Genomic DNA, 24,036 nt, shown 5'->3' with positions numbered 1-24,036 from the left:
GCACTGGCTCATGCCTATAATCTCAGTACTATGTGAGGCCAAGGCAGGTGGTTTGCTTGAGCTCAGGAGTTTAAGACCAGCCTAGGCGCCGGGCGCAGTGGCTCACGCCTGTAATCCCAGCACTTTGGGAGGCCGAGGCGGGTGGATCACGAAGTCAAGAGATCGAGACCATTCCTGGTCAACATGGTGAAACCCCGTCTCTACTAAAAATACAAAAAAAATTAGCTGGGCATGGTGGCGCGTGCCTGTAATCCCAGCTACTCAGGAGGCTGAGGCAGGAAAATTGCCTGAACCCAGGAGGTGGAGGTTGCAGTGAGCCGAGATTGCGCCATTGCACTCCAGCCTGGGTAACGAGAGCGAAACTCCGTCTCAAAAAAAAAAACACCAGCCTAGGCAACATACCGAGACCCCGTCACTATAAAAGAATACAAAAATTAGTCAGGCGTGCTGATGCAACCCTGTAGTCCCAGCTACTCCCGAGGCTGAGATGGGAGGATAGGCAGAGGTTACAGTGAGCTGAGATCACACCAGTGCACTCCAGCCTGGGTGACAGAGTGAGAGGGAGGGAGGGAGGGAGGGAGGAAGGAAGGAAGGAAGGAAGGGAGGGAGGGAGGGAGGGAGGGAGGGAGAGGGGAAGGAAGGAAGGAGGGAAGGAGGGAAGGAAGGAAGGAACGTTCAGGTGCAGTGGCTCACACCTGTAATCCCAGCACTTTGGAAGGCTGAGGCAAGCAGATCGCCTGAGGTCAGGAGTTCAAGACCATCCTGGCCAACATGATGAAATCCTGTCTCTACTAAAAATACAAAAATTAACTGTGTGTCATGGCGCCTGCCTGTAATCCAGCTACTGAGGAGGCTGAGGCACAAGAACTGCTTGAACCCAGAAGCTGGAGGTTGCAGTGAGCAGAGATAGCGCCACTGCACTCCAGCCTTGGTGACAGAGTGAAACTGTCTCAAAACAAAACAAATAAACAAAAAGAAAGAAAGAAAGAAAATAAAAAGAACTGTCTGTTGCAACTTCTTCAAGATTTAGTTATATTTCTGGTGAAAGGATCCTGCAAAAGATCTAGCCTGTCACATGACCAGAAACAGTACACCTCAACCCAGCACAATCATGCTCCTGCCCTCTGGCAAACATCCTCTTCCCTTAGTTTCTGAGAAACCATTTTGTTCTGATCCTATCCTCTCCCTAAGACACCTATTTTTGCACTAACTCTTGAAACTCTGGAGTTCCCAAGGCTCTTTCATTGGCCCTATTCCCTTCTCATTTAACACACTGTACTCTGAAGTGCTTATCCATTAACTAGTATACACATGCTTAGACAGATGACCCTTGAACAACACAGGTTTGAACTGCACGGGTCCCACTTATGTGTGGATTTTTCAACAAATACATTTTCAAAATTTTAGGAGATTTACAACAATTTGAAAAAACTCACAGATGAACCATGTAGTCTAAAAGTTGAGAAAATTAGGTATGTCATGAACGCATAAAAACTATGTAAACACTAGTCTATTTTCTCATTTACTACCACCATTAAATATACACAAATCTATTTTAAAAAGTTAAAATTTATCATAACTTATGCACACACTTAAAGACACATGTGCAGCCACCCACACGTGAGGTAATGTAAACACTACATTGTTGAGAGTAATGTAAACACTCATAAAAATCCAGCATTAGCCATAGCCAGAGCAATCAGGCAAGAAAAAGAAATAAAGGTTATTCAAATAGGAAAGGAGGAAGTCAAATTGTCTCTATTTGCAGACGACATGATTGTATATTTAGAAGACCCCATCGTCTCAGCCCAAAATCTCCTGAAACTGATAAGAAATTTGAAAATCTCAGGATACAAAATCAATGTGCAAAAATCACAAGCATTCCTATACACCAATAACAGACTTAAAGAGAGCCAAATCAAGAATGAACTGCCATTCACAATTGCTACAAAGAGAATAAAATACCTAGGAATACAACTCACAAGGAACGTAAAGGACCTCTTCAAGGAGAACTACAAATCACTGCTCAATGAAATGAGAGAGGACACAAACAGATGGAGAAACATTCCATGTTCATGGTTAGAAAGAATCAATACCGTGAAAATGGCTATACTGCCCAAAGTAATTTACAGATTCAACGCTATCCCCAACAAGCTACCAATGACCTTCTTCACAGAACTGGAAAAAAACACCTTAAACTTCATATGGAACCAAAAGAGAGCCCGCATAGCCAAGTCAGTTCTAAGCAAAAAGAACAAAGTGGGAGGCATCACACTACCAGACTTCAAACTATACTACAAGGCTACAGTAATCAAAACAGCATGGTACTGATACCAAAACAGAGATATAGACCAATGGAACAGAACAGAGGAATTGGAGGCAACACAACATATCTACAACCAACCGATCTTTGACAAATCTGACAAAACAAGCAATGGGGAAAGGATTCCGTTTAATAAATGGTGTTGGGAAAACTGGCTAGCCATGTGCAGAAAGCAGAAACTGGACCCCTTCCTGACACCTTACACTAAAATCAACTCCAGATGGATTAAAGACTTAAACATAAGACCTAACACCATAAAAACCCTAGAAGAAAATCTAGGCAAAACCATTCAGGACATAGGCGTAGGCAAGGACTTCAAGACCAAAACACCAAAAGCATTGGCAACAAAAGCCAAAATAGACAAAGGGGCCTAATCAAACTCCACAGCTTCTGCACGGCAAAAGAAACAGTCATTAGAGTGAATTGGCAACTAACAGAATGGGAAAAAATTTTTGCAGTCTATCCATCTGACAAAGGGCTAATATCCAGAATTTACAAAGAACTCAAACAGATTTACAAGAAAATAACAAACAAGCCCATTCAAAAGTGGACGAAGGACACGAACAGACACTTTACAAAAGAAGACACACATGAGGCCAACAAACATATGAAAAAATGCTCATCATCACTGGTCATTAGAGAGATAAATCAAAACTACATTGAGATACCATTTCACGCCAGTTAGAATGGCGATCATTAAAAAATCTGGAGACAACAGATGCTGGAGAGGATGTGGAGAAATACGAACACTTTACACTGCTGATGGGAGTGTAAATTAGTTCAACCATTGCGGAAGACAGTGTGACGATTCCTCAAGGACCTAGAAATAGAAATCCCATTTGACCCAGCAATCCCATTACTGGGTATATATCCAAAGGACTATAAATCGTTCTACTATAAGGACACATGCACACGAATGTTCATTGCAGCACAGTTTACAATAGCAAAGACCTGGAACCAACCCAAATGCCCATTGATGACAGACTGGACAGGGAAAATGTGGCACGTATACACCATGGAATATTATGCAGCCATCAAAAAAGATGAGTTCGTGTACTTTGTAGGGACATGGATGAACCTGGAAACCATCATTCTCAGCAAACTGACACAAGAACAGAAAATCAAACACTGCATGTTCTCACTCATAGGTGGGAGGTCATGTAGGAGGATCACTAGAACCCAAGAGTTCAAGACCAGCTTGGGTAACAAGTGAGACTCCATTACGAAAAAAGCAAAAGAAATAAATAAAAATAAGTAAGTGCCAGCCAGGCACGGTGGCTCAAGCCTGTAACCCCTGCCCTTTGGGAGGCCGAGGTGGGTGTATCACCTGAGGTTGGGAGTTTGAGACCAGCCTCATGGAGAAACCCTGTCTCTACTAAAAATACAAAATTAGCTGGGCAAGGTGGCGCATGCCTGTAATCCCAGCTACTCGGGAGGCTGAGGCAGGAGAATTGCTTGAACCCAGGAGGCGGAGGCTGCGGTGAGCCAAGATCGCACCACTGCACTCCAGCCTGGGCAAGAAGGAAGAAACTCTGTCTCAAAAAATATAGCATTTTTGTTGGTGTAATACAAAATCAGTTTTATTTATCTTTCTTATCCTTTTTTTTTGAGATGAAGCTTTGCTCTTGTTGTCCAGGGATGGAGTGCAGTGGCCCGATCTTGGCTCAGTGCAACCTCCGCCTCCCAGGTTCAAGCGATTCTTCTGCCTCAGCCTCCCGAGTAGCTGGGATTACAGGCAAGTGCCACCATGCCCAGCTAATCTTTTGTATTTTTAGTAGAGATGGAGTTTCTCCATGTTCGTCAGGCTGGTCTCAAACTCCCGACCTGAGGTGATCTGCCCACCTCGGCCTCCTAAAGTGCTGGGATTACAGACGTGAGCCACTGTATCTTTCTCATTTTAACGTCTTCTCTACCTAGTAATGCACCACATCCCTCTCACTTTCAATACAAACTTCACCCTCACCCTATTTACTATGATTTATTACTCAACTCAGGAAACTCTTCTACTCATTCCCCTCTATCCTTGTCACCACCTACTAAAAAGACTGAGAATGGCCAGGTTCACACCGGTAATCCCAGCACTTTGGGAGGCCAAGGCAGGCAGATCACAAGGTCAAGAGATAGAGACCATCCTGGCCAACATGGTGAAACCCTGTCTCTACTATTAAAAAAAAAAAAAAATTAGCCGGGCGTGGTGACTCACACCTGTAGTCCCAGCTACTCAGGAGGCTGAGGCAGGGGAATCACCTGAACCGGGGAGGTGGAGGTTGCAGTGAGCTGAGATCTCGCCACTGTACTCCAGCCTGGCAACAGAGCAAGACTCCGTCAGAAAAAGAAAAAAAAAAAAAGACTGAGAATATGCACCTAAGGGGGTAAAAACCTCTCTGTAACAAAGGATTTCTCCTTGGAGAAAGAAAGAATTCAGACTTCTATTAGGGCATCTCTGCCAGGCTGGCCAAGAGAAACACAATTCTGAACCGCTCAACAGAGACACTTCTGAAAGCACTACTCAGGGGGGTTAAACATGGCAAGAAGATACTGGAGTCCAACCTAAACAGCTACATCGACAACATTAAGGGGACCTCTGACAAAAAGACCAAAGATAACGGATGTGGCAAAGCCAGTAGCAGCTAATGATTTATATTATGATAATCTATACTTAATAATATTTAGTTTTATAAATGTATATTTTTATTTGATATTCTAGAATGATAATTCTTAAAATATTAAATATGTTATCTATTTATTCAGAGGCAGGATCTTGCTTTGCTGCCCAAGCTAGAGTGTAGTGGCACAATCATGGCTCACTGCAGCCTTGACCTCCTGGGTTCAAGTAATTGTCTCAGCCTCCCAAGTACTCGGGACTACAGGTGCATGCCACCATGCCCAGCTGAATCTTTTGGTTGGGGAGGTAGATATGGTGTCTTACTACGTTGCCCCAGCTGATCTCAAACTCCTAGGCTCATGCAGTCCTCCCACCTCAGACTCCCAAAGTGTGAGATTATGACATGAGCTGCCACGTGCCCAGCCACTTCATTGATTTCACTTCAATTTTATGAATTTCAAAAGCTTTGAATAAAATCCAAATGTTATACTAATACTAGTATTACAAAAAGTAATCCTCGTTCAGTGTTACAATCACCATTTATTGCAGCTTTTGTATGTACATGTAATTACTTTTTTTTTTAAGAGATGGGTCTTGCTATGTTGCCCAGGCTGGAATGCAGTAGTAGCTATTCACAGCCAGAATCATCATGCTTTATAGTCATTAACTCCTAGGCTGAGTGATCTTTCTGCCTTAGTCTCCCAACTAGTTGAGACTTCACATGCCATCACCACGCTCAGCTAGTTTTCTTCTTTTAAATACACTCCCTTACCACCATGCTCATGTCTTAAATGTCACACCTTTTGGCTGGGTGCAGTGGCTCGTATCTGTAATCCTAGCACTTTGGGAGGCCGAGGCAGGTTGATTACCTGAGGTCAGGAGTTCAAGACTAGCCTGGCCAACAGGGTAAAACCCCGCCTCTACTAAAAATACACACACAAAAATTAGCCAGGCATGGTGGCAGGTGCCTGTAATCTCAGTTACTCGGAGGCTGAGGCAGGAGAATTGCTCGAACCCGGGAGGCGGATGTTGCAGTGAGCAGAGATTGTGCCACTGTACTCCAGCCTGGCCAACAAATTTGAAACTCTGTCTCAAAAAAGAAAAAAAAAAAACATGCCTTTTATTCCTTCTCTTTGTCTTTCCTATTCTAACTTCGCTATGCATGTGTACCTTCTGGTTACTGCTCTTCTCTGATTCTTTCACGCTTCTGCTTATATATGGGATTCTTCTTTCACCTATTTCACATAGTTTTTGAAAAACCATTTCCTCCATGAAGCCTTTCTTCCTGGATACAAATATAAACTGGTACTCTCTGCTCTGCAACTGGGATTTTCCTAGAAACACTTACATTACCAAAGTTTTCCCCAAGGATGTTCCAGGAAACATTAGTCACATGAGATGGTTAAAAAAGAAAGGGATTCCATGGTCAAATAAGTTTGGAAAATGCTGAATATCCTACCCACCCCCTCTAGAAACTCATGGATCTTTTTATTAAGGGCACTGAAGTCCAGCAGCATGAAAGCAGGTTTAACTTTAATTCAGTAGTTCCTAAACTTTGACAGTGAAACCTTAAACTATCATCACTTTTTGAGAAATTCTGTTGTACAAAGTACAAATCTGTACTGTTATTTTTGTTCACTACTATAGTGTGGTGTATTTTCTCCATATCTTATCACATCTGTCAGTTTATGCATATGTGCTACATATGGCAATCTGAGAAGCCTAAGAGGATAGAAATGAATTCTTATCCTAGTAGATACTAAAAATAGTATGTATGTGTGGGGATATCCTATAAATGTATTTCAAAAGCTCTTCACTTTTCTATTATCAGGTTTTTAAAGTCTTCTTAAAGTGAAACATCATCCAAAATGTATGCCATAATATAAAATTTTCTTCTGAAAATGTCTTAAATTTAAATTTAAAATATTTATCAGAAGGCTAAGGTGAAAGGACAGCTTGAGCCCAGGAGTCTGATGCCCACCTGAGCAACACAGCAAGATCCTATCTCTTAAAATTACATGAAAATATGATAAATATTTGGTCTTTGCTGATCTAATGTAGATTTTTTTACACTCCTTGCTTCTATTATTTGTTTTTAAAAATCCAGTGACACCAAAAATATTGATGTCTCCTTAAAATATCTTCTTTGTCTGGGCACAGTGGCTCACGCCTGTAATCGCAGCACTCTGTAAGGCTGAGGTAGGTGGATCACCTGAGGTCAGGAGTTTGAGGCCAGCCTGGCCAATATGGCAAAACCCTGTCTACTAAAAATACAAAAATTAGTCAGGCATGGTGGCATGTGCCAGTAATCCCAGCTACTTGGTAAACTGAGCCAGCAGAATCACTTAAACCTGGGAGGTGGAGTTTGCAGCGAGCTGAGATCACACCACCACACTCCAGCCTAGAAGACAGAGCAAGACCCTGTCTCAAAAAAAAAAAAAAAATTTTTCCTTGAGGCCAGGTGCCATGGCTCACACCTGTAATCCTAGCACTTTGGGAGGCCAAAGCAAGAACGATGGCTTGAGTCCAGGAGTTTGAGACCAGCCTGGGCAACATAGCAAGACACCACCTCTACAAAAAATTTTAAAAGTTAGCTACCTGAATGTGGTGGCCTGCACCCATAGTCCTAGTTAGGAGGCTGAGATGGGAAGCTCACTTGAGCCCAGGAGGTCAAGGCTGCAGTGAGCCATGATCGTACCACTACCTATTACATTACAGTCTGGTGACAGAGTGAGACTCTGAGACTCTGTTTCAAAAAAAATAATAATAACTGATCACTAGTGGTCAATGAAAAAATTAAAGTTAAAAATCCCAGCCAGGCACAGTGGCTCACTCCTGTAATCCTGGGATTCTGGGAGACCGAGGGTTGAGGTGGGCAGACTGCTTGAGCCCAGCAGTTTAAGACTAGCCTAGGCAACGTGGTGAAACCTTGTCTCATCTCTTATTCATTTACTCTTAAAATAAGAAATGGTGTCTTGCTATGTTGACCAGTCTGGAGTTCAGTGGCTTTTAACAGGCACGATCAGTGTGAACTGTGGCCTCCAACTCCTGGCCTCAAGTGATCCTCCCACTTCAGACTCTCCAGTAGCTGGGACTACAGGCAAGTATCAGTACACCCAACAGATGCATTTTTATATTAGCGCAATAGCTATAAGCCAGGCGCGGCGGCTCATGCCTGTAATCACAGCACTTTGTGAGGCTGAAGCGGGCAGATAGTCTGAGGTCAGGAGTTCGAGAGCAACCTGGTGAAACCCCATCTCTACTAAAAAATACAAAAATTAGCCAGGTGAGGTGGTGGGCACCTGTAATCCCAACTACTCAAGAGGCTGAGGCAGGAGAATCACTTGAACCCAGGAAGCAGAGCCGAGATCGCCACTGCATGCAGCCTGAGTGACAGAGCCAGACAGACTCCATCTAAAAAAAAAGTTACAAAAACATGAAAAATTCTTAAGTTCCGCATGAATTTCTGGAACTGCAAGATGTTGCTATATGAATAGGTCCTTGAAATAATCAAAATAGGCAAACAGTTTCCAAATTGTGCGTTCTTTTGCTATCCACTAATATTAATAAAGCCAAAAAAAAAAATCCATGTCAGCCAGGCACAGTGGCTCATGCCTGTAATCCCAGCACTTTGGGAGACCAAGGTGGATCACAAGGTCAGGAGTTCAAGACCTGCTTGGCCAATATAGTGAAATCCCATCTCTACTAAAAAAAAAACACAAAAATTAGCCGGATGTCATGGTGGGCACCTGTAGTCCCAGTGGCTCGAGAGAGTGAGGCAGGAGAATCTCTTGAACCCAGGAGGCGGAGGTTGCAAAGTGCTGAGATTACGCCACTGCACTTCAGCCTGGGCGACAGAGCAAAACTCCATCTCAAAAAAAAAAAAAAATTCCATGTCTACTCCTTTGGATTATTAACCTTAACATTTCACATAGAGTATGCAGGATTAATTGGAAAATTTTAAAGCTTATGCAGACAGGCTTAGATAAAACATGTCACAATAACTGTATATCATAATTGCATTTTAAATGACAAGTTACCATTTGATGAATTTTCTGAATGTCAGGTAGTTTGCAAAGCATTTCATATGAAGTACCTTATTTAATCCCACCAACAATCATATAAGGTAATACTATCCTGATGCCTATTTAAAAGCTTTAAGAGGTTAGTAGCAAACATAACATCTATTTGAGATCAAAGCCCACGTGCTTTACCATCTAATCACCATACAACAGCACAATACAGTAAGTCTCCCTACATACGTAAATCTAACAAAAAATTGCGTCCTACTGCAGCAGTTCTCGACGTGTAGTCTGGGGTCACACTTAAGAAAGATTCATTGATTAAGCACTTTTGTGTTTTTTGAGCCAGGGTCTTGCTGTTGTCCAGGCTGAAGTGCAGTGGCACAATCACAATTCAGTGTAGCTCCAGCCTCCTGAGTAGCCAGAACTGCAGGTAACCTAATTTTTTTTTTTTTTTTTTTTGCAGAGGTTGGGGCGGGGGGGTCTCACTATGTTGCCCAGGCTGGTCTCCAACTCCTGGGCTCAAACAATCCTCCTACCTTGGACTCCCACAGCACTGGAATTACAGGCATGAGCCAGCACACCCTGCCAATCAGAACTATGTTCTTTGTCAATGCCAATCAGAACTGCCTTCTATGTTCTATGCCTTCTTCTAGGTACTGAGGATGCAGTGGTGAACAAAAATGATCTGTTGTTAGTGATTTACATTCTATTTGGGGGTCAGGGGGAACATGGGTCTCAATAAATAAATAAGGCAGTAACTTTTTTTTTTTTTTTTTTTTTTTAAGATGGAGTCTTGCTCTGTCATCTAGGCTGGGCATGATCTTGGCTCACTGCAACCTCTGTCTCCCTGATTCAAGCGATTCTACTGCCTCAGGCTCCTTAGTGCCTGGGATTACAGGTACGTGCCACCGTAACTGGCAAATTTTTGTATTTATAGTAGAGACAGGGTTTCACCATGTTAGTCAGGCTGGTCTCAAACTCCTGACCTCATAATCTGCCCACCTAGGCCTCCCAAAGTGCTGGGATTACAGGTGTGAGCCACCCCACCAGGCCAACAAGGCAGTATCTTTTTTTTTTCTTTTTTTGAGATGGAGTTTCACTCTGTTACTCAGGCTGGAGTGCAATGGTGCAATCTCAGCTCACCGCAACCTCCACCTCCCAGGGTTCAAGTGATTCTCCTGCCTTCGCCTCCCGAGTAGCTGGGATTACAGGCATGTACCACCATATCCGGCTAATTCTGTATTTTTAGTAGAAATGGGGTTTCTTCATGTTGGTCAGGCTGGTCTGGATCTCTCAACCTCAGGTAATCTGCCCGCCTCAGCCTCCCAAAGTGCTGGGATTTCAGGCATGAGCCACCACGCCCAGTGCAAGGCAGTATTTTATAAGGAGAATAGCTATAAAGAAAATAAAATAGGGGCTGGGCACAGCGGCTCATGGCTATAATTCCAGCACTTTGGGAGGCTGAGGTGGGTGGATCACCTGAGGTCAGAAGCTCAAGACCAGCCTGGACAACATGGCGAAAACTTGTCTCTATTAGAAAAATACAAAAATTAGCTGGGCATAGTGGCATATGCCTGTAATCCCAGCTACTTCAGAGGCTGACGACAGAAGACTTGCTTGAACCCAGACAGGAGAATTTCCTGAACTCAGAAGGAAAAAAAAATAGGGTAATGTGCTAAGAGAATGATGCTGGGGGGGGGCGCGGGGACAGAAGTGGGTTTTAGGCAATGGACATAAGGTCAGCCTCTAAGGAGATGACACTTGAGCTGAGATCTCAAAGACAAGGACATCAAAGCAAATTTTTCAAACAGCTAAATGCATGAAGTTTGCAGGTTTATCCTTGATTCTGAAAAAATGTCCTTCTAACATTTTTGGAATTAAAATACAACCTCTTTAGTAAAGTGATAGTTTATAAAATGGTAGGTAGTGATGCTATAAATGTAGTATATTTTTATGTCCATTTTTGGCAAAATGAAAAGTTGACAAACATGATCTCACAAATTAAAAATAGAAATTAGCTGGCTGATAAAATAAAGCCTGGAGACCATCAGGCAATATGGAACACTAAGACAAGAGACAACGGCTATCACATTGCAGAAAACTAACAAAGGTCATTCCATATTGTCAAAAATTATTCAGAACCCCAAAGATTTTTGTTTATGTGGGTTATATCTACGGCTATTTACCATATAAAAAATTAAACCTGGCCTGGTGTGGTGGTTCACGCCTGCAATCCCAGCACTTTGAGAGGCCGAGGTAGACAGATCACAAGGTCAAAAGATTGAGTCCATCTTGGCCAACATGGTGAATCTCCACTTCTACTAAAAATATCAAAATTAGCTGGGCATGGTGGGGCGCACCTGTAGTCCCAGCTACTCGGGGCGCTGAGGCCAATGAATGGCTTGAACCTGGGAGGTGGAGACTGCAGTGGGCCAAGATTGTGCCACTGTATGCCACCCTGGCAACAGAGCAAGACTCCATCTCAAAAAAAAAAAGGAGTTAAACCTAAGAATTTAAAAACATCCACTAACTCATTAAAAACAATAAATCCATTACAATTAATAAATTTTTTCTTTTCTTTTCTTTCTTTCTTTTTTTTTTGAGACAGTCTTGCTCTGTTGCCCAGGCTAGAGTGCAGTGGTGAGATGTCAACTCACTGCTACCTCCACCTCCTGGGTTCAAGCGATTCTCTTGCCTCAGGCTCCTGAGTAGCTGGGATTACAGGTGCATGCCACCATGCCCAGCTAATTTTTGTATTTTTTTTAAGTAGAGATGAGGTTTCACCATCTTGGCCAGGCTGGTCTCGAATTCCTGACCTTGTGATCTGCCCACCTCAGCCTCCCAAAGTGCTGGGATTATAGGCATAAGCCACTTCCAGACCCCTCCTTTTTTTTTTTAAATGGAGTCACACTCTGTCGCTCAGGTTGAAGTTCAATGGCACCATCTCAGCTCACTGCAACTTCCACCTCCAGGTTCAAGTGATTCTCCTGCCTCAGCCACCCAAGTAGCTGGGATTACAGGCGTGTGCCACTATGCCCAGTTAATTTTTGTACTTTTAGTAGAGATGGGGTTTCTCTATGTTGGCCAGGCTGATATCAAACTCCGGATCTCAAAGGATCCACTGTGTCTAGCCAATAAATTATTTCTTAATTAAAAATAACTATATTTTGTAAAACAAAAATTTAGTGGGAGTAAACTGTTCTACATTTTTGCAAATCTGTTTAATGTCTGGCTTGAAAGAAGGCACGTGGGTTCTCCTACTTGCTTCTTTATGAGAATGGGCAGGCACAAGGCTGTGTGGGAACTTTCATCCTGCATATACCACACTATCCATGGAACACCATAAAATATCAATGTACTTTGAAAGAAGCAGGACGCCGTCTACCATAATGATAAAGTGCAGGCCTTGGGAGTCAAGACTGCTTAAGTTTGAAACCTGGCTCTACTGTTCATTAGCTACGTACCTTGAACAAGTTATTGTAACCTCACCGAGCATTTATACAGTTTATTATTTTATGTGTTACCAGTGTAATTTACATAAGTATCACTAATAGATTTACTAAGTAATAAAAATAATATATTAACTAATGAATTGTTATATTACATGAAATCACATAATATGAACTCAGTAAATGTTATTTTCTTACTAAACTGTTAGTGATATGTTTGTAAAATTAACTACATTAACACTGGAAATCTAAGAACGTTATTGAGTAACAACAGCATACTTGTAAGCAACTTGGGCTTTGAATCCACCGTATTTCTTTTCTTTCTCCTACTTACCTTCACCTTCTGCTTATATAAAACAAACACAAAATTAAGTTTATACTTGGCCACCCTAAAACCAGGTATGGCTTCCTTTTCCTACACTATAAATGTTCTGACAACTTCCCCAAAATAATCAATTTACTTCTCTGAGACTCAAATAATTTTTCCATAAACTTATAAATTCATGTTATAAATTTATCTTTTATAAATTCGTATCTTGCAGAGCTGATATCAAGATTACAGGTAATAGGTGTATGATAGCTAGTAAGCATCCTCAGTAAACAATAAGGATCCATCTAATCAAAGTGATACCTATTCTAAACTGTTATAGCATATAAAACTCTGATTATCATACTTCCCAGAACCAGTTGTATTGGTTCAATTCCTATCTTAGGTACTAAATGTTAAGTTCCTTATAATTCCATCTCTTTCAGCACCTAGTACAGAGGTTTACATAGAGGAAGCCCTCAATACTTCCTTTTTTTTTGAGACTGAGTTTCGCTCTTGTTGCCCAGGTTGGACTGCAATGGCACAATCTTAGCTCACTGCAACCTCTGACTCCTGGGTTCAAGCAATTCTCCTGCCTCAGCCTCCCAAGTAGCTGGCATTAAAAGCATGTGCAACCACGCCCGGCTAATTTTTGGTAGAGATGGGGTTTCACCATGTTGGCCAAGCTGGTCTCGAACTCCTGACCTCAGGTGATCCGCTCACCTTGGCCTCCCAGAGTGCTGGGATTACAGGCTCGAGCCACCATGCCCATCCAGCACTCAATAATTCTAAGTTCATTTTCTGATTCTGTATCTTTGGACATAACATATTATAAGAGAATTTTAATTATTCAAGTAATACTGCCTTCTGGACACAAAGATCATCATTTTAAAAGACTGTATCATGCTATCTAAAACTATCATGATGGTAAAGGAATACAAAAACAGCTCAGGATGCATCCTAGGCTTTTTAAAACAAAAAATGTTAAGTTATAATTCCAAACATTAAGAGATCCTTTTTTCCTTTCACAGTGCAACTTTTACTAAAGGGTAATAAAGAAACACTCTCTCTGCTAATGGATTCCAAAGAACTAGAAAGTGAAGTAAGTGAAATTAATTATAAGATAGTAAAGTGACGAAAGACAGATGAGGGAGAGATCAAGGCCTCAATCAAACTACTAGTAAAATGTAAGCCCAGCAAACTAAACCTTTTATTTCTTTCATCAAGGAGCCTCTATTTCAGTATTTCTCTAAACAAGAGAAAAAGAACAAAGCATTTTTTAAAACCATCTTTATCTTAGCCAGAAAAGCTTTAATGTTTCAAAGCACAGATGGAATTGTTGCCTTTTCTCAAAAGGAGTAACTAGGTTCTACTACATTCTCCCCAAGATTACATTCCTCCAGTGTCCTACAGTTAGTATCTGTGGGGGCAGTGGAATCTGAAATCACTACAAACACAACTCCTTTTTGTTTCCTTGACAAACAGATGAGAAAATCAGTCAAGCTGGTTTGTACATTGTTCTGTCCTTGGGTAATTTTTATTAGGTTCTCTGAGTTCCTTCAACAAATTAAACTTCATATATCCTTAATTCTCAGTTGAAATTTTAAAACAACTGACCCAAATCTCCCCTTTTGACTTTTAAGAGTACTGTTATAAAACAATAAACACTTGGAAAAAGTGAGAGGAAAAAGAAGAACATAACTGACAAAAGCCTAGACAGAAGAAAGAATTTTGATACAACTGTTATTTATTAGTTTATGAAAGGCAGGAAGCCAAATCATTAAGAGTAAAGTCATTCAACCCGAGTAAGCGAAAAACAACAACAAAAGAATAAAATCAGTAAGCCTCTACCTTCAACAAAATTATACACATACATACACTCTTCCCTTCTCTACAGACAAAACTAACGTTAAAGTAATTCTGGGGTGGCCTGTGTGAGCAAATTTTAATATTAGTGTTTTTCCATTGCCATCGTAATGTTCCTTTCAAGATATCTCCATGCCACAGACCATGTGAAGTTTGTCAGTAGTGTTTCACACTTTGAATTATGGGAATGTTTATTTGCGACAAAATTTACCATTTAGCTTATTATGGAATTTGGTATAGCAAAACAATGTTTTACATATTGCTACAAACTCACCTAAGGCCATGGATGAAATCACCCTTCTGCTGTGAGAGACAAAGCAACTCAAAGGAAGAACGTAACAACTGCTTGGTAAGTCTCATAATACGGACAAAAAGGCTTAATATATACCATTACAATAATTATAGCTGATAATTAAGACAGTTCCATGTTTTGAAACATTGCCAGGAAACCTGGAAAAATACCACCTATAACTCCATGAACATAGAGCAATGGAATGAAAAAAAGGTGACTTAGGCATCTAAAGGGGGGAGAGAGGATGGATAATAATGCAATTATAACAGATCTCCTGCTCAATGAATCCAGAAATGCCATTAGGCCTAAACCAAGAGTAAAAATATCCAAGAGATTAAAATAGATTTATTACTTCTTTGGGGGGCTGAGACAAAGTTTACCCTGAACCTCAAAAAGAACCTAAGCCAAGAACACAGTAGACCAACTAAGTAGAGTCTTCTAAAATAGCAGAATGCCCCAACAGCCTTCTGAGAATAGAGGAATAAACAAAGTGCTTTTCCTATATTCTCACTCAACAATCAACAAAGACTTATTTGACCAAATGTGTGAGGGTTTTCCCCGCATACACCAAGCATGCAATTCTGTAACAAACACCAGCTAGATACTCTCCAATTCAATTCTGACACTGGAGGATAGCATCAGATCCCATAAATTGAGTGCCCAGTCTCACAAGGCTGCCCGCTACTTCCCATTCCAATCAGACCTCAGGTTGTTTTAACATTTGCTCTGACCTGGCCACCATAAATTGGGAGTTTACACAACCCCCTTCTTGGGTTCCATTAATTTGTTTGAAGAGCTCACAGAACTCAGGGAAATACATTTACTGGTTGATTACAAAGGACACCCATGAACACCAGATGAAGAGATGGATGGGGCAAGGTAGGGCTGGGGAGGACACCCATGAACACCAGATGAAGTGATGGATGGGGCAAGGTAGGGCTGGGGAGGACACCCATGAACACCAGATGAAGAGATGGATGGGGCAAGGTAGGGCTGGGGATGCAGAGCTTCCACATCCTCTCTGGGCATGCCAACCTCCAAGAACCTCCGTATGTTTGGCAGCCTAGAAGCTTCCCGAAACCAGTCCTTTTGGAATTTTACAGAAGTTTTATGAAGGCATAATTTATTAAACTATTGGCCACTGGGGTTCAATTTACCCCTTTAGCCCTTCCCCCTTCCCCAAACGTTAGAGGGTAGGGCGGAAAGTCACAACCTCTAATCCTGCGCCTTGTTCTTTCCAGTGACCAGTTTTTTTTTTCTCCATCCTTAGGCTACCCAGGGGACGCCCTCAGTCGACTCATTAGCATATAAAATGACACATCACTCTGAAGATCCGAGGATTTCTGAAGCAGTATGCCAGGAAATGGGATAGAGACCAAATATAGATTTCATAATACCACAGCCTTCTCTCTGGACCTCTTCTCTATCTGTACTTGCTACTCTACCTTACTAGACTTACTCCCCTGTCTACATTCTCTCTAGTTCACCTCTTCCAGTTTCCTGCTTTGAAAACAATCCATATGCTAGACACCCTGTGGTGATTGCTGCACGACTCTATGAATATATTAAAACAATTGAATTGTATGCTTTAAATGAGCATTTTTTGTGACTTATATATTTAAAAAGATTTCTCAAAATAGACATCCCAAACCTAGGATACCCAAAACTAAATTTCTCATCTTCTTCCCAAAATCTGCTCCACTCACAGCCTTCCCCCTATCAATAAATGCCAACTCTAATCTTTCTAGTTGCTCAGGCAAAAAAAAAAAAAAAAAAAAAAGAAGTCATTCTTGATTATTCTCCTCCTCTCTCACCCCACATTTAATCCATACAGAAATCTGGCTGGACCTACTTTCAAAATAGATCTAGAATCAAATTACTTATCACTTCCACTGGCCATAACCTGGTCTAAGCCATCAATATTTTACACTGGATTACAACAGTCATCTAATTGGTATCCGCGTTTCAGCAGCAACCAGAATACCCTTTTAAAAACAAATGAGTGCCAGGTGCAGTGGCTCACACCAGTAATACCAGAACTTTGGGAGGCTGAGGCGGGCGGATCACCTGATATCAGGAGTTCGAGACAAGCCTGGCCAATATGATGAAACCCTGTCTCTAACAAAAATACAAAAATTAGCTGGACGTAGTGGCACGTGCCTGTAATCCCAGCTACTCCAGAGGCTGAGACAGGAGGATCACTTGAACCCGGGAGGTGGAGGTTGCAGTGAGCCGAGAACATGCCACTGCACTCTAGCCTGGGCAACAAGAGCCAAACTCCTCCCCTTCTGCTGAAATGGATCCCCATTTCACTTTGAATAAAAACCAAAGTCCTTACAATGCCTACAAAACCCCTGGTGAATCCCATTTTTCCCCTCCCCAACATCACCCACCATAATCTCTTTGAACTCATCCACTAATCTCCATTTTAACTACTTTTTTGCAGCCACAGAAGCTTTCTTACTACTCCCTAAACTCACCAGGCACACTCTAGCCTCAGGACTTTTGTTTTTTCTGTTCTCTTAGTATCAAACATTCCCACTTCATACCCTCATGTCTACATTACTTAATATCGTACCACCCTACTCAAATGTCACCTTTTCAGTGAGGTCTTCCCTTACTATTTTACTTTATTTTATTTATTTATTTAATTTTTTGGAACGGAGTTTCACTCGTTACCCAGGCTGGAGTGCAATGGCGCAATCTCGGCTCACCGCAACCTCCGCCTCCTGGGATCAGGCAATTCTCCTGCCTCAGCCTCCTGAGTAGCTGGGATTACAGGCACGCACCACCATGCCCAGCTAATTTTTTTGTATTTTTAGTAGAGACAGGGTTTCACCATGTTGACCAGGATGGTCTCGATCTCTTGACCTCGTGATCGACCCCCCTCGGCCTCCCAAAGTGCTGGGATTACAGGCGTGAGCCACCACACCCAGCCTTTCCCTTACTATTTTAATGTAAAACTGCACACTCCTCTGTTTCCCCCTTCCCTGCTTTCTATTTTTCTTTTTTTTGAAAGAAAGTGTGGGTCTTGTCACCCAGGCTAAAGTGCAGTGGCAGGATCGTGGCTCACTGCAAGCTCCGCCTCCTGGGTTCAAGTGATTCTCCTGCCTCAGCCTCCCAAATAGCTAGGATTACAGGCACATGCCACACACCTGGCTAATTTTTTTTGTATTTTTAATAGAGATGGAGTTTCACCATGTTTGGCAAGCTGGTCTTGAACTTCTGACATCAGGTAATCCACCCACCTCGGCCTCCCAAAGTGCTGGAATTACAGGTGTGAGCCATCATGCCTGGCCCTACTTTCTGTTTTTCTTTTTTCTTTTTTTTTTGAGACGGAGTTTCGCTCTTGTTATCCAGGCTGGAGTGCAATGGCATGATCTCGGCTCACTGCAACCTCTGCCTCCTGGGTTCAGGCAATTCTCCTGCCTCAGCCTCCTGAGTAGCTGGGATTACAGGCACGCACCACTATGTCCACCTAATTTTTTACATTTTTAGTAGAGGCGGGGTTTCACCATGTTGACGAGGATGGTCTCGATCTCTTGACCTCGTGATCTACCTGCCTCGGCCTCCCAAAGTGTTGGGATTACAGGTGTGAGCCACTGCACCTGGCCTACTTTCTGTTTTTCTAGAGAATTTATCACCTTCTATTATATTTAATGTTTTATTTATTTATTAATTTTGTTTGTTGTCTGTCTCCCCTTACTAGAGTATATGCTGTCTGTCTGTGTGTGTGTGTTTTCTCTTTTGAGATGGAGACTCGCTCTGTTGCCTAGGCTGGCACGATCCTCATTGCAACCTCTGCCTCCTGGGTTAAAGCGACTCTCCTGCCTCAGCCTCCCAAGTAGCTGGGACCACAGGTGAGCACCGCCGCTTCTGGCCAAATTTTAAGCTCTGTCAAGACAAAAATTTTTGTTCATTCTGTTCACCTGCTGCATCCCCTGTGCCTAAACAGTTCCTGGCACAGTAGGTGTGCAATAAATACTGAAAAAAATGAATGTAAACCAGGAATTTCTAAACAAATTTCATCTTAGAACTCAAAGTTAGGGCCTGTATCTAGCCCACCTATATTACTAATTTGTTTACAAAGGATATGTGATTAAAAAGCTGTATGCCTATGGCAATGATGTTACATTCTACATGTCATCAACCTAAATGAACCTCACACTTAGAAAGGTTTTTACTCAGATGATAGCTTCAATAATTATGTTCCTTTTTTTTTTTTTTTTTTTGAGACAGAGTCTGCTATGTTGCCCAGGCTGGCACAATCCTGGCTTACTGCGACCTCCATCTCCTGGGTTCAAGTGATTCTCCTGCCTCAGCCTCCTGAGTAGCTTGGTCCACAGGTGTGTGCCACCACACACTTATGTTCCACTTGTTTTCCCTTTTTAAATTAATCAAAAACATAAATAAATACATATCAGAACTTCAAATCAGTAAGAGATAGTTCTGTCACAGAGAGGGAAAAAAAAACAAAAACACAAGCATTTAAAATCTTGACATTCTAATTAATCTATATAGTATAAACCCTGAATAAATAAGCAAGCTATCAAACTTTTCTTGCACTGTAGAAAATATGAATAGGAAAGCTCATGTAGGACAGTGGGTGAGTATATACCTGTAGATCAAGAATGGCTGGGTTTGAATTCTGTCTCCATCTCCACCATCTATTAGCTCTGTATCCATGAGCAAGCTACTTAACATCTTGATGCCTGTATTCTAATCTGTAAAATGGAGATCATAATAATACCTACTTAAAAGAGTTGTGAGAACTGAATGAATTTGTATGTGTAAAATCCTTAGAGAACAGTGCCTGGCATGTAGTAAGCACTTAACAAAAGTTAGGTATAAAATTATTACCAGCTTCATGGTCCATCTAAGGATCTTGAGATCCAAACTGAGAAACCAACAGATAAAAATGGTAACAGTACTTTGTAAATTCTCGGCAAAAAAAAAAAAAAAAATTCTGTATGAAGAGATTTTTTTTTTCTAGTCTGTTTATATGTTTCATTTGTGAACAACATACCAGTGCATTGAGATTTACTTCAAAGTACTGAGGGAAAGGAGGGAAAGGAAATAGATGAAAAAAGACTAAGTGACAACTACTGAAGTGGGGAGATCAGTAGAAAGGGGGGGTCATTACCCTTCTATTTTTATACATATTTATTTCTATCAAAAATAGCTAAGATGAGTCTGTAATCCCAGCACTTTGGAAAGCCAAAGAGGGAGGGTTGCTTGAGATCAGGAGGTCAAGACCAGCCTGGAAAACATGGCAAAATCCACCTCTACAAAAAACACAAAAAAATTAGCTGTGTGTGGTGATGTGCACCTACAGTCCCAGCTACTCAGGAGGCTGAGGTGGGAAGATCACTTGAGCCGAGGAGGCAGAGGCTGCAGTGAGCTGTGATCACACCATTGCACTCCAGCCTGGGTGACAGAGTGAGATCCTGTCTCAAAAAAAGAATAGAATAGAATAGCTGAAAGAAAACCTTAACAGATTTTCTGCTCTAGAATTAATTAACAATCACCCTTTTACTTTTCCTGCAGAAACTCACTTAAACTCTCATACTTTCTAAAACAAACCAAACCATCCGATAGTTAGAAACAAGACAGAATGGATAGCTGGGTGAAGTGGCTCATGCCTATAATCCCAGCACTTTGGGAGGTTGAGGTGGATGGATCACTTGAAGTCAGAAGTTCCAGACCAGCCTGGCTAACCTGGTGTAACCCCATCTCTACTAAAAATACAAAAATTAGCCCGGTGTGGTGACATACACCTGTAATCCCAGCTACTAGGGAGGCTGAAGCAGGAGAATCACCTGAACCCGGAAGGCGGAGGTTGCAGTAAGCCGAGATCATGCCAATGCACTCCAGCCTGGGCAACAGAGCAAGAATCTGTCTCAAAAGAAAGACAAAATGGATGTCATGAACACAATATTTTCCATTTTGTCCTACTAGTTCTTCAGAACATAAGCTAATTTACTAGAGAGGATGGTCCAATTTGTCTCTCATAATCTGGGAATATAATTTCCAGCACTGTGCCCAAAACAAAATTCTGATGTAATTAATTTGAATACTCCAGATCTTGAAACTATCTTCATCTGCATAACCATCATAATTTTTAAATAAATAAATAATTTTAATTATATAAATAATAAATAATAAATAATTTAAATAATAAATAAATAATAAATAATTTTATTTATTTATTTTTTTTCCAGAGGGGAATTACATTTATTCACGCAATCAAAACATCAAACAGACTCAGAGCAGCAGTGGGGAGGGAGGGTGGGCAGGGCTAAAGGTGCATTCACAGCCTGTAAACCCCTCAGTCTCAGGGATGGGGAATGCTGGTGGTGGGACTGGGAGAATAGTCTTAGGCTTCATCTCTCAGGTGCCCATCTACCTTCCATTCTTACTAGGGGGGAGGGTGGAGCTGTCTCTCGGGTTATAACCTCTCAGGTGGAGGCCTGAGCCCTCAGACCCTGCCTAGTAGCTTGACAAATAGGTGGTGTCCCCACAAGTCAGGGAAGACTCCGAGCCACTCCTTGAGATGGGTGCCTGGGATCCGCCTTCCTGTCTCAAGCTCCCAAAGACTTGGGGAGGGAGTTAAATCACCATTCCACCTTGCCTGTTCCTAGAGTTTGAGGACTTTCACCCAGTCAAGTGCCCAGGGAAGGTAATGTGGGCAATGAATGCTGGGTCTTTCAGTCTCTGGTACCCCTGCCACGTAAGAGTTGAGGGCATGCAATGGTCTACCCAGCTTTGAGCCCAGGGGTGAGGAAGGGCTGGCTGGGACTCAAGTCTCAGCAGGTGTGTGTCGGGGGCTGGGACCTTTGCTCCTCCATTCGACCCCCACCCTGAACTCTCAGCAGCAACTCCAGGAGCTCCTGCCCACTGGAGGGAGGGGAGGCTCTGACCGCTGGGCTTCCATCCGCTGGCACTGGTGACTGAGGATGGTGCTGTAGAGCTGTTCTCTGTCCTCAAGAGGACGGGGTGGGGCAGGGGCTAGGACTGGGGGGTTTTGGGGGGTGTGAAAGGTGGCCCTCTGCTCCTCTAGGCGGCGGGACTGGGCTTCAGCTACCAGGTCCAGAAGGAGCTCAGTCTGCAGGGAGAGCAGGGAGGCCGAGCGGGGTCCCAGGGCTGTGTTATGGGTCCGTGGAGGAGGAGGGGATGGAGAAGCAGATCGCCACGGCCGAGTGGTGGAATCTGGAGGGGGCCAGCCTTGCTCATCCTGAGGGGGGTCCTGCTCACCATCCTCTTCTTCCTGTGGTCTCTCAGCCTCCATTCCCTGCCTCCAGTTTTTGGTTCCAGTTTAGGGATATTTCCCCTCCACTCTGCCGTCCTGTGTCCTCTCTTATTTTCTGGAGGAGGACTGGGCCTGCCTCATCCTAGTATATTAAAGCCTCTTTCCAGAGCTGCAGCTTCTCCGCTTGGAAGATGCCTGCTCTGGTGGTGGCTTAAATTCATTTTAGGAGAGAAACTAAACTCCTTCATTTTTTGGGGGCTCCATCTTAAAACAGGGAGGGCCTTCCAGCCTGCCTTTTAATGGGTAGCCATTTTTGGAATTCTTCCCTACCATGTATCCTTCTATTTTTTACCTTCTCCTCCTGGGTTTATGGGCATTTCCTGGTGGGCTGGGGGACCGCAGTCAACTCAATAATAAATAATTTAAATGTTTTCTATGTGAAGCAGAGAACTACTTATAGATGAAAAACTGAGGCTCGCAGTTTTAGTAAAAAGTGACTGGAGTTAACATGTAAACATAGGCCTAATTCTAAAAGCCTGCTTTTATACTTTTCCATATTGATTCCCATTTTACATTAAAAATGGGAAAGAAAGGCTGGGCCCAGTGGTTCATGCCTGTAATCCTACCACTTTGGGAGGCCAAGGCAAACAGATAGCTTGAGCCCAGGAGTTCAGCCTGGGCAATATGGAAAGACCCTGTCTCTACAAAAAAACAAAAATTTGGCCAGGTAAAGTGGCTCACGCCTATAACCCCAGCACTTTGGGAGGGCGAGGCAGGTGGATCACGAGGTCAAGAAATCAACACCATCCTGGTGAACATGGTGAAACCCCGTCTCTACTAAAAATACAAAAAAAATTAGCTGGGCATGGTGGCGCGTGCCTGTAATCCCAGCTACTCAGGAGGCTGAGGTAGGAGAATTGCCTGAACCCAGGAGGTGGAGGTTGCGGTGAGCCAAGATTGCGCCATTGCAATCCGTCTCAATAAAAAAAGAAAGAAAGAAATGATAATCTGGGAAAGTTGCACATCAAGTCCATATACTTCCAACTACTATATCTGTAATTTCCTTTCACTAAATTATCAACGCTTCCTTCAGATAAACAGAAATTAAAACAATTCTGTTGTTCCTTAAGTTCTTGATTAGCTATTTCTCAACATTATGTTGACAAATATTTACTGATTGCTAACTGTATGCCGGCACTATTCTAGTTGTTTGGGGACAGGGCAGCAAACAAGACAGCCCTGTCATCTGGTGGAGGGAAGCCATAAACGTGTAACAAACAGGGTAACATCATATATTGAAAATAAGATGATACAACAGCAACATTACTTAAAATAAGGTGAGGCTGGATGCAGTGGCTCACACCTGTAATTCCAGCATTTTGGGAGGCCAAGGTGGGTGGATCACCTGAGGTCAGGGGTTCCAGACTAGCGTGGCCAACAAGGTGAAACCCTGTCTCTACTAAAAATACAAAAATTAGCCAGGCACCGCGCTCAGCGGCTCACACCTGTAATCCCAACACCTTGGAAGGCCAAGGCAGGTGGATCACCTGAGATCTGGAATTCAACACCAGCCTGGCCAACATGGTGAAACCCCATCTCTACTAAAAATACAAAAATTAGCCAGGCGTGGTGGCGCATGTCTGTAATTCAGGCTACCTGGGAGGCTGAGGCACAATAATCACTTGAACCTGGGGGGCAGAGGTTGCAGTGAGCCGAGATCACACCACTGCATTCCAGCCTGGGTGACAAGTGTGAAACTCTGTCTAAAAAAATAAAATAGCTGGGCTCAGTGGTGCGCACCTGTAACCCTAGCTACTCGGGAGGCTGAGGCAAGAGAATCACTTGAACCTGAAAGGCAGAGGTTGCAGTAAGCTGAGATCGCACCACTGTACTCCAGCCTGGGCAACAGAGCAAGACTGT

At 42.6% G+C, this 24,036-nt stretch overlaps 2 protein-coding genes and 1 pseudogene across 10 annotated transcripts in view; all 3 read right to left on the bottom strand.

Annotated features, from left to right (window-relative positions):
• The window catches only part of RPRD2 (regulation of nuclear pre-mRNA domain containing 2), a 106,133-nt gene that overhangs the window by 78,625 nt on the left and 3,472 nt on the right, over nucleotides 1-24,036 (bottom strand). The gene's annotated exons all lie outside the window — the stretch shown is intronic.
• Nucleotides 1,823-4,005, bottom strand: LOC118149205 (protein GVQW1 pseudogene; annotated as a pseudogene). The gene has a single exon (XR_013529348.1). The product of XR_013529348.1 is annotated as a protein GVQW1 pseudogene (transcript).
• Nucleotides 21,596-22,160, bottom strand: LOC144580210 (G-protein-signaling modulator 3-like). Its single transcript, XM_078355543.1, has one exon. It carries the CDS (start codon nucleotides 22,153-22,155, stop codon nucleotides 21,736-21,738), a length of 420 nt encoding a protein of 139 aa, XP_078211669.1. The 5' UTR covers nucleotides 22,156-22,160; the 3' UTR covers nucleotides 21,596-21,735.

Source organism: Callithrix jacchus, chromosome 18 (genome assembly GCF_049354715.1).
Source record: "Callithrix jacchus isolate 240 chromosome 18, calJac240_pri, whole genome shotgun sequence".
In the NCBI taxonomy this organism is placed as follows: domain Eukaryota; kingdom Metazoa; phylum Chordata; class Mammalia; order Primates; family Cebidae; genus Callithrix; species Callithrix jacchus.
Note: the sequence above shows the minus strand (reverse complement) of the source record. Positions and strands in the feature narration are given on the sequence as shown.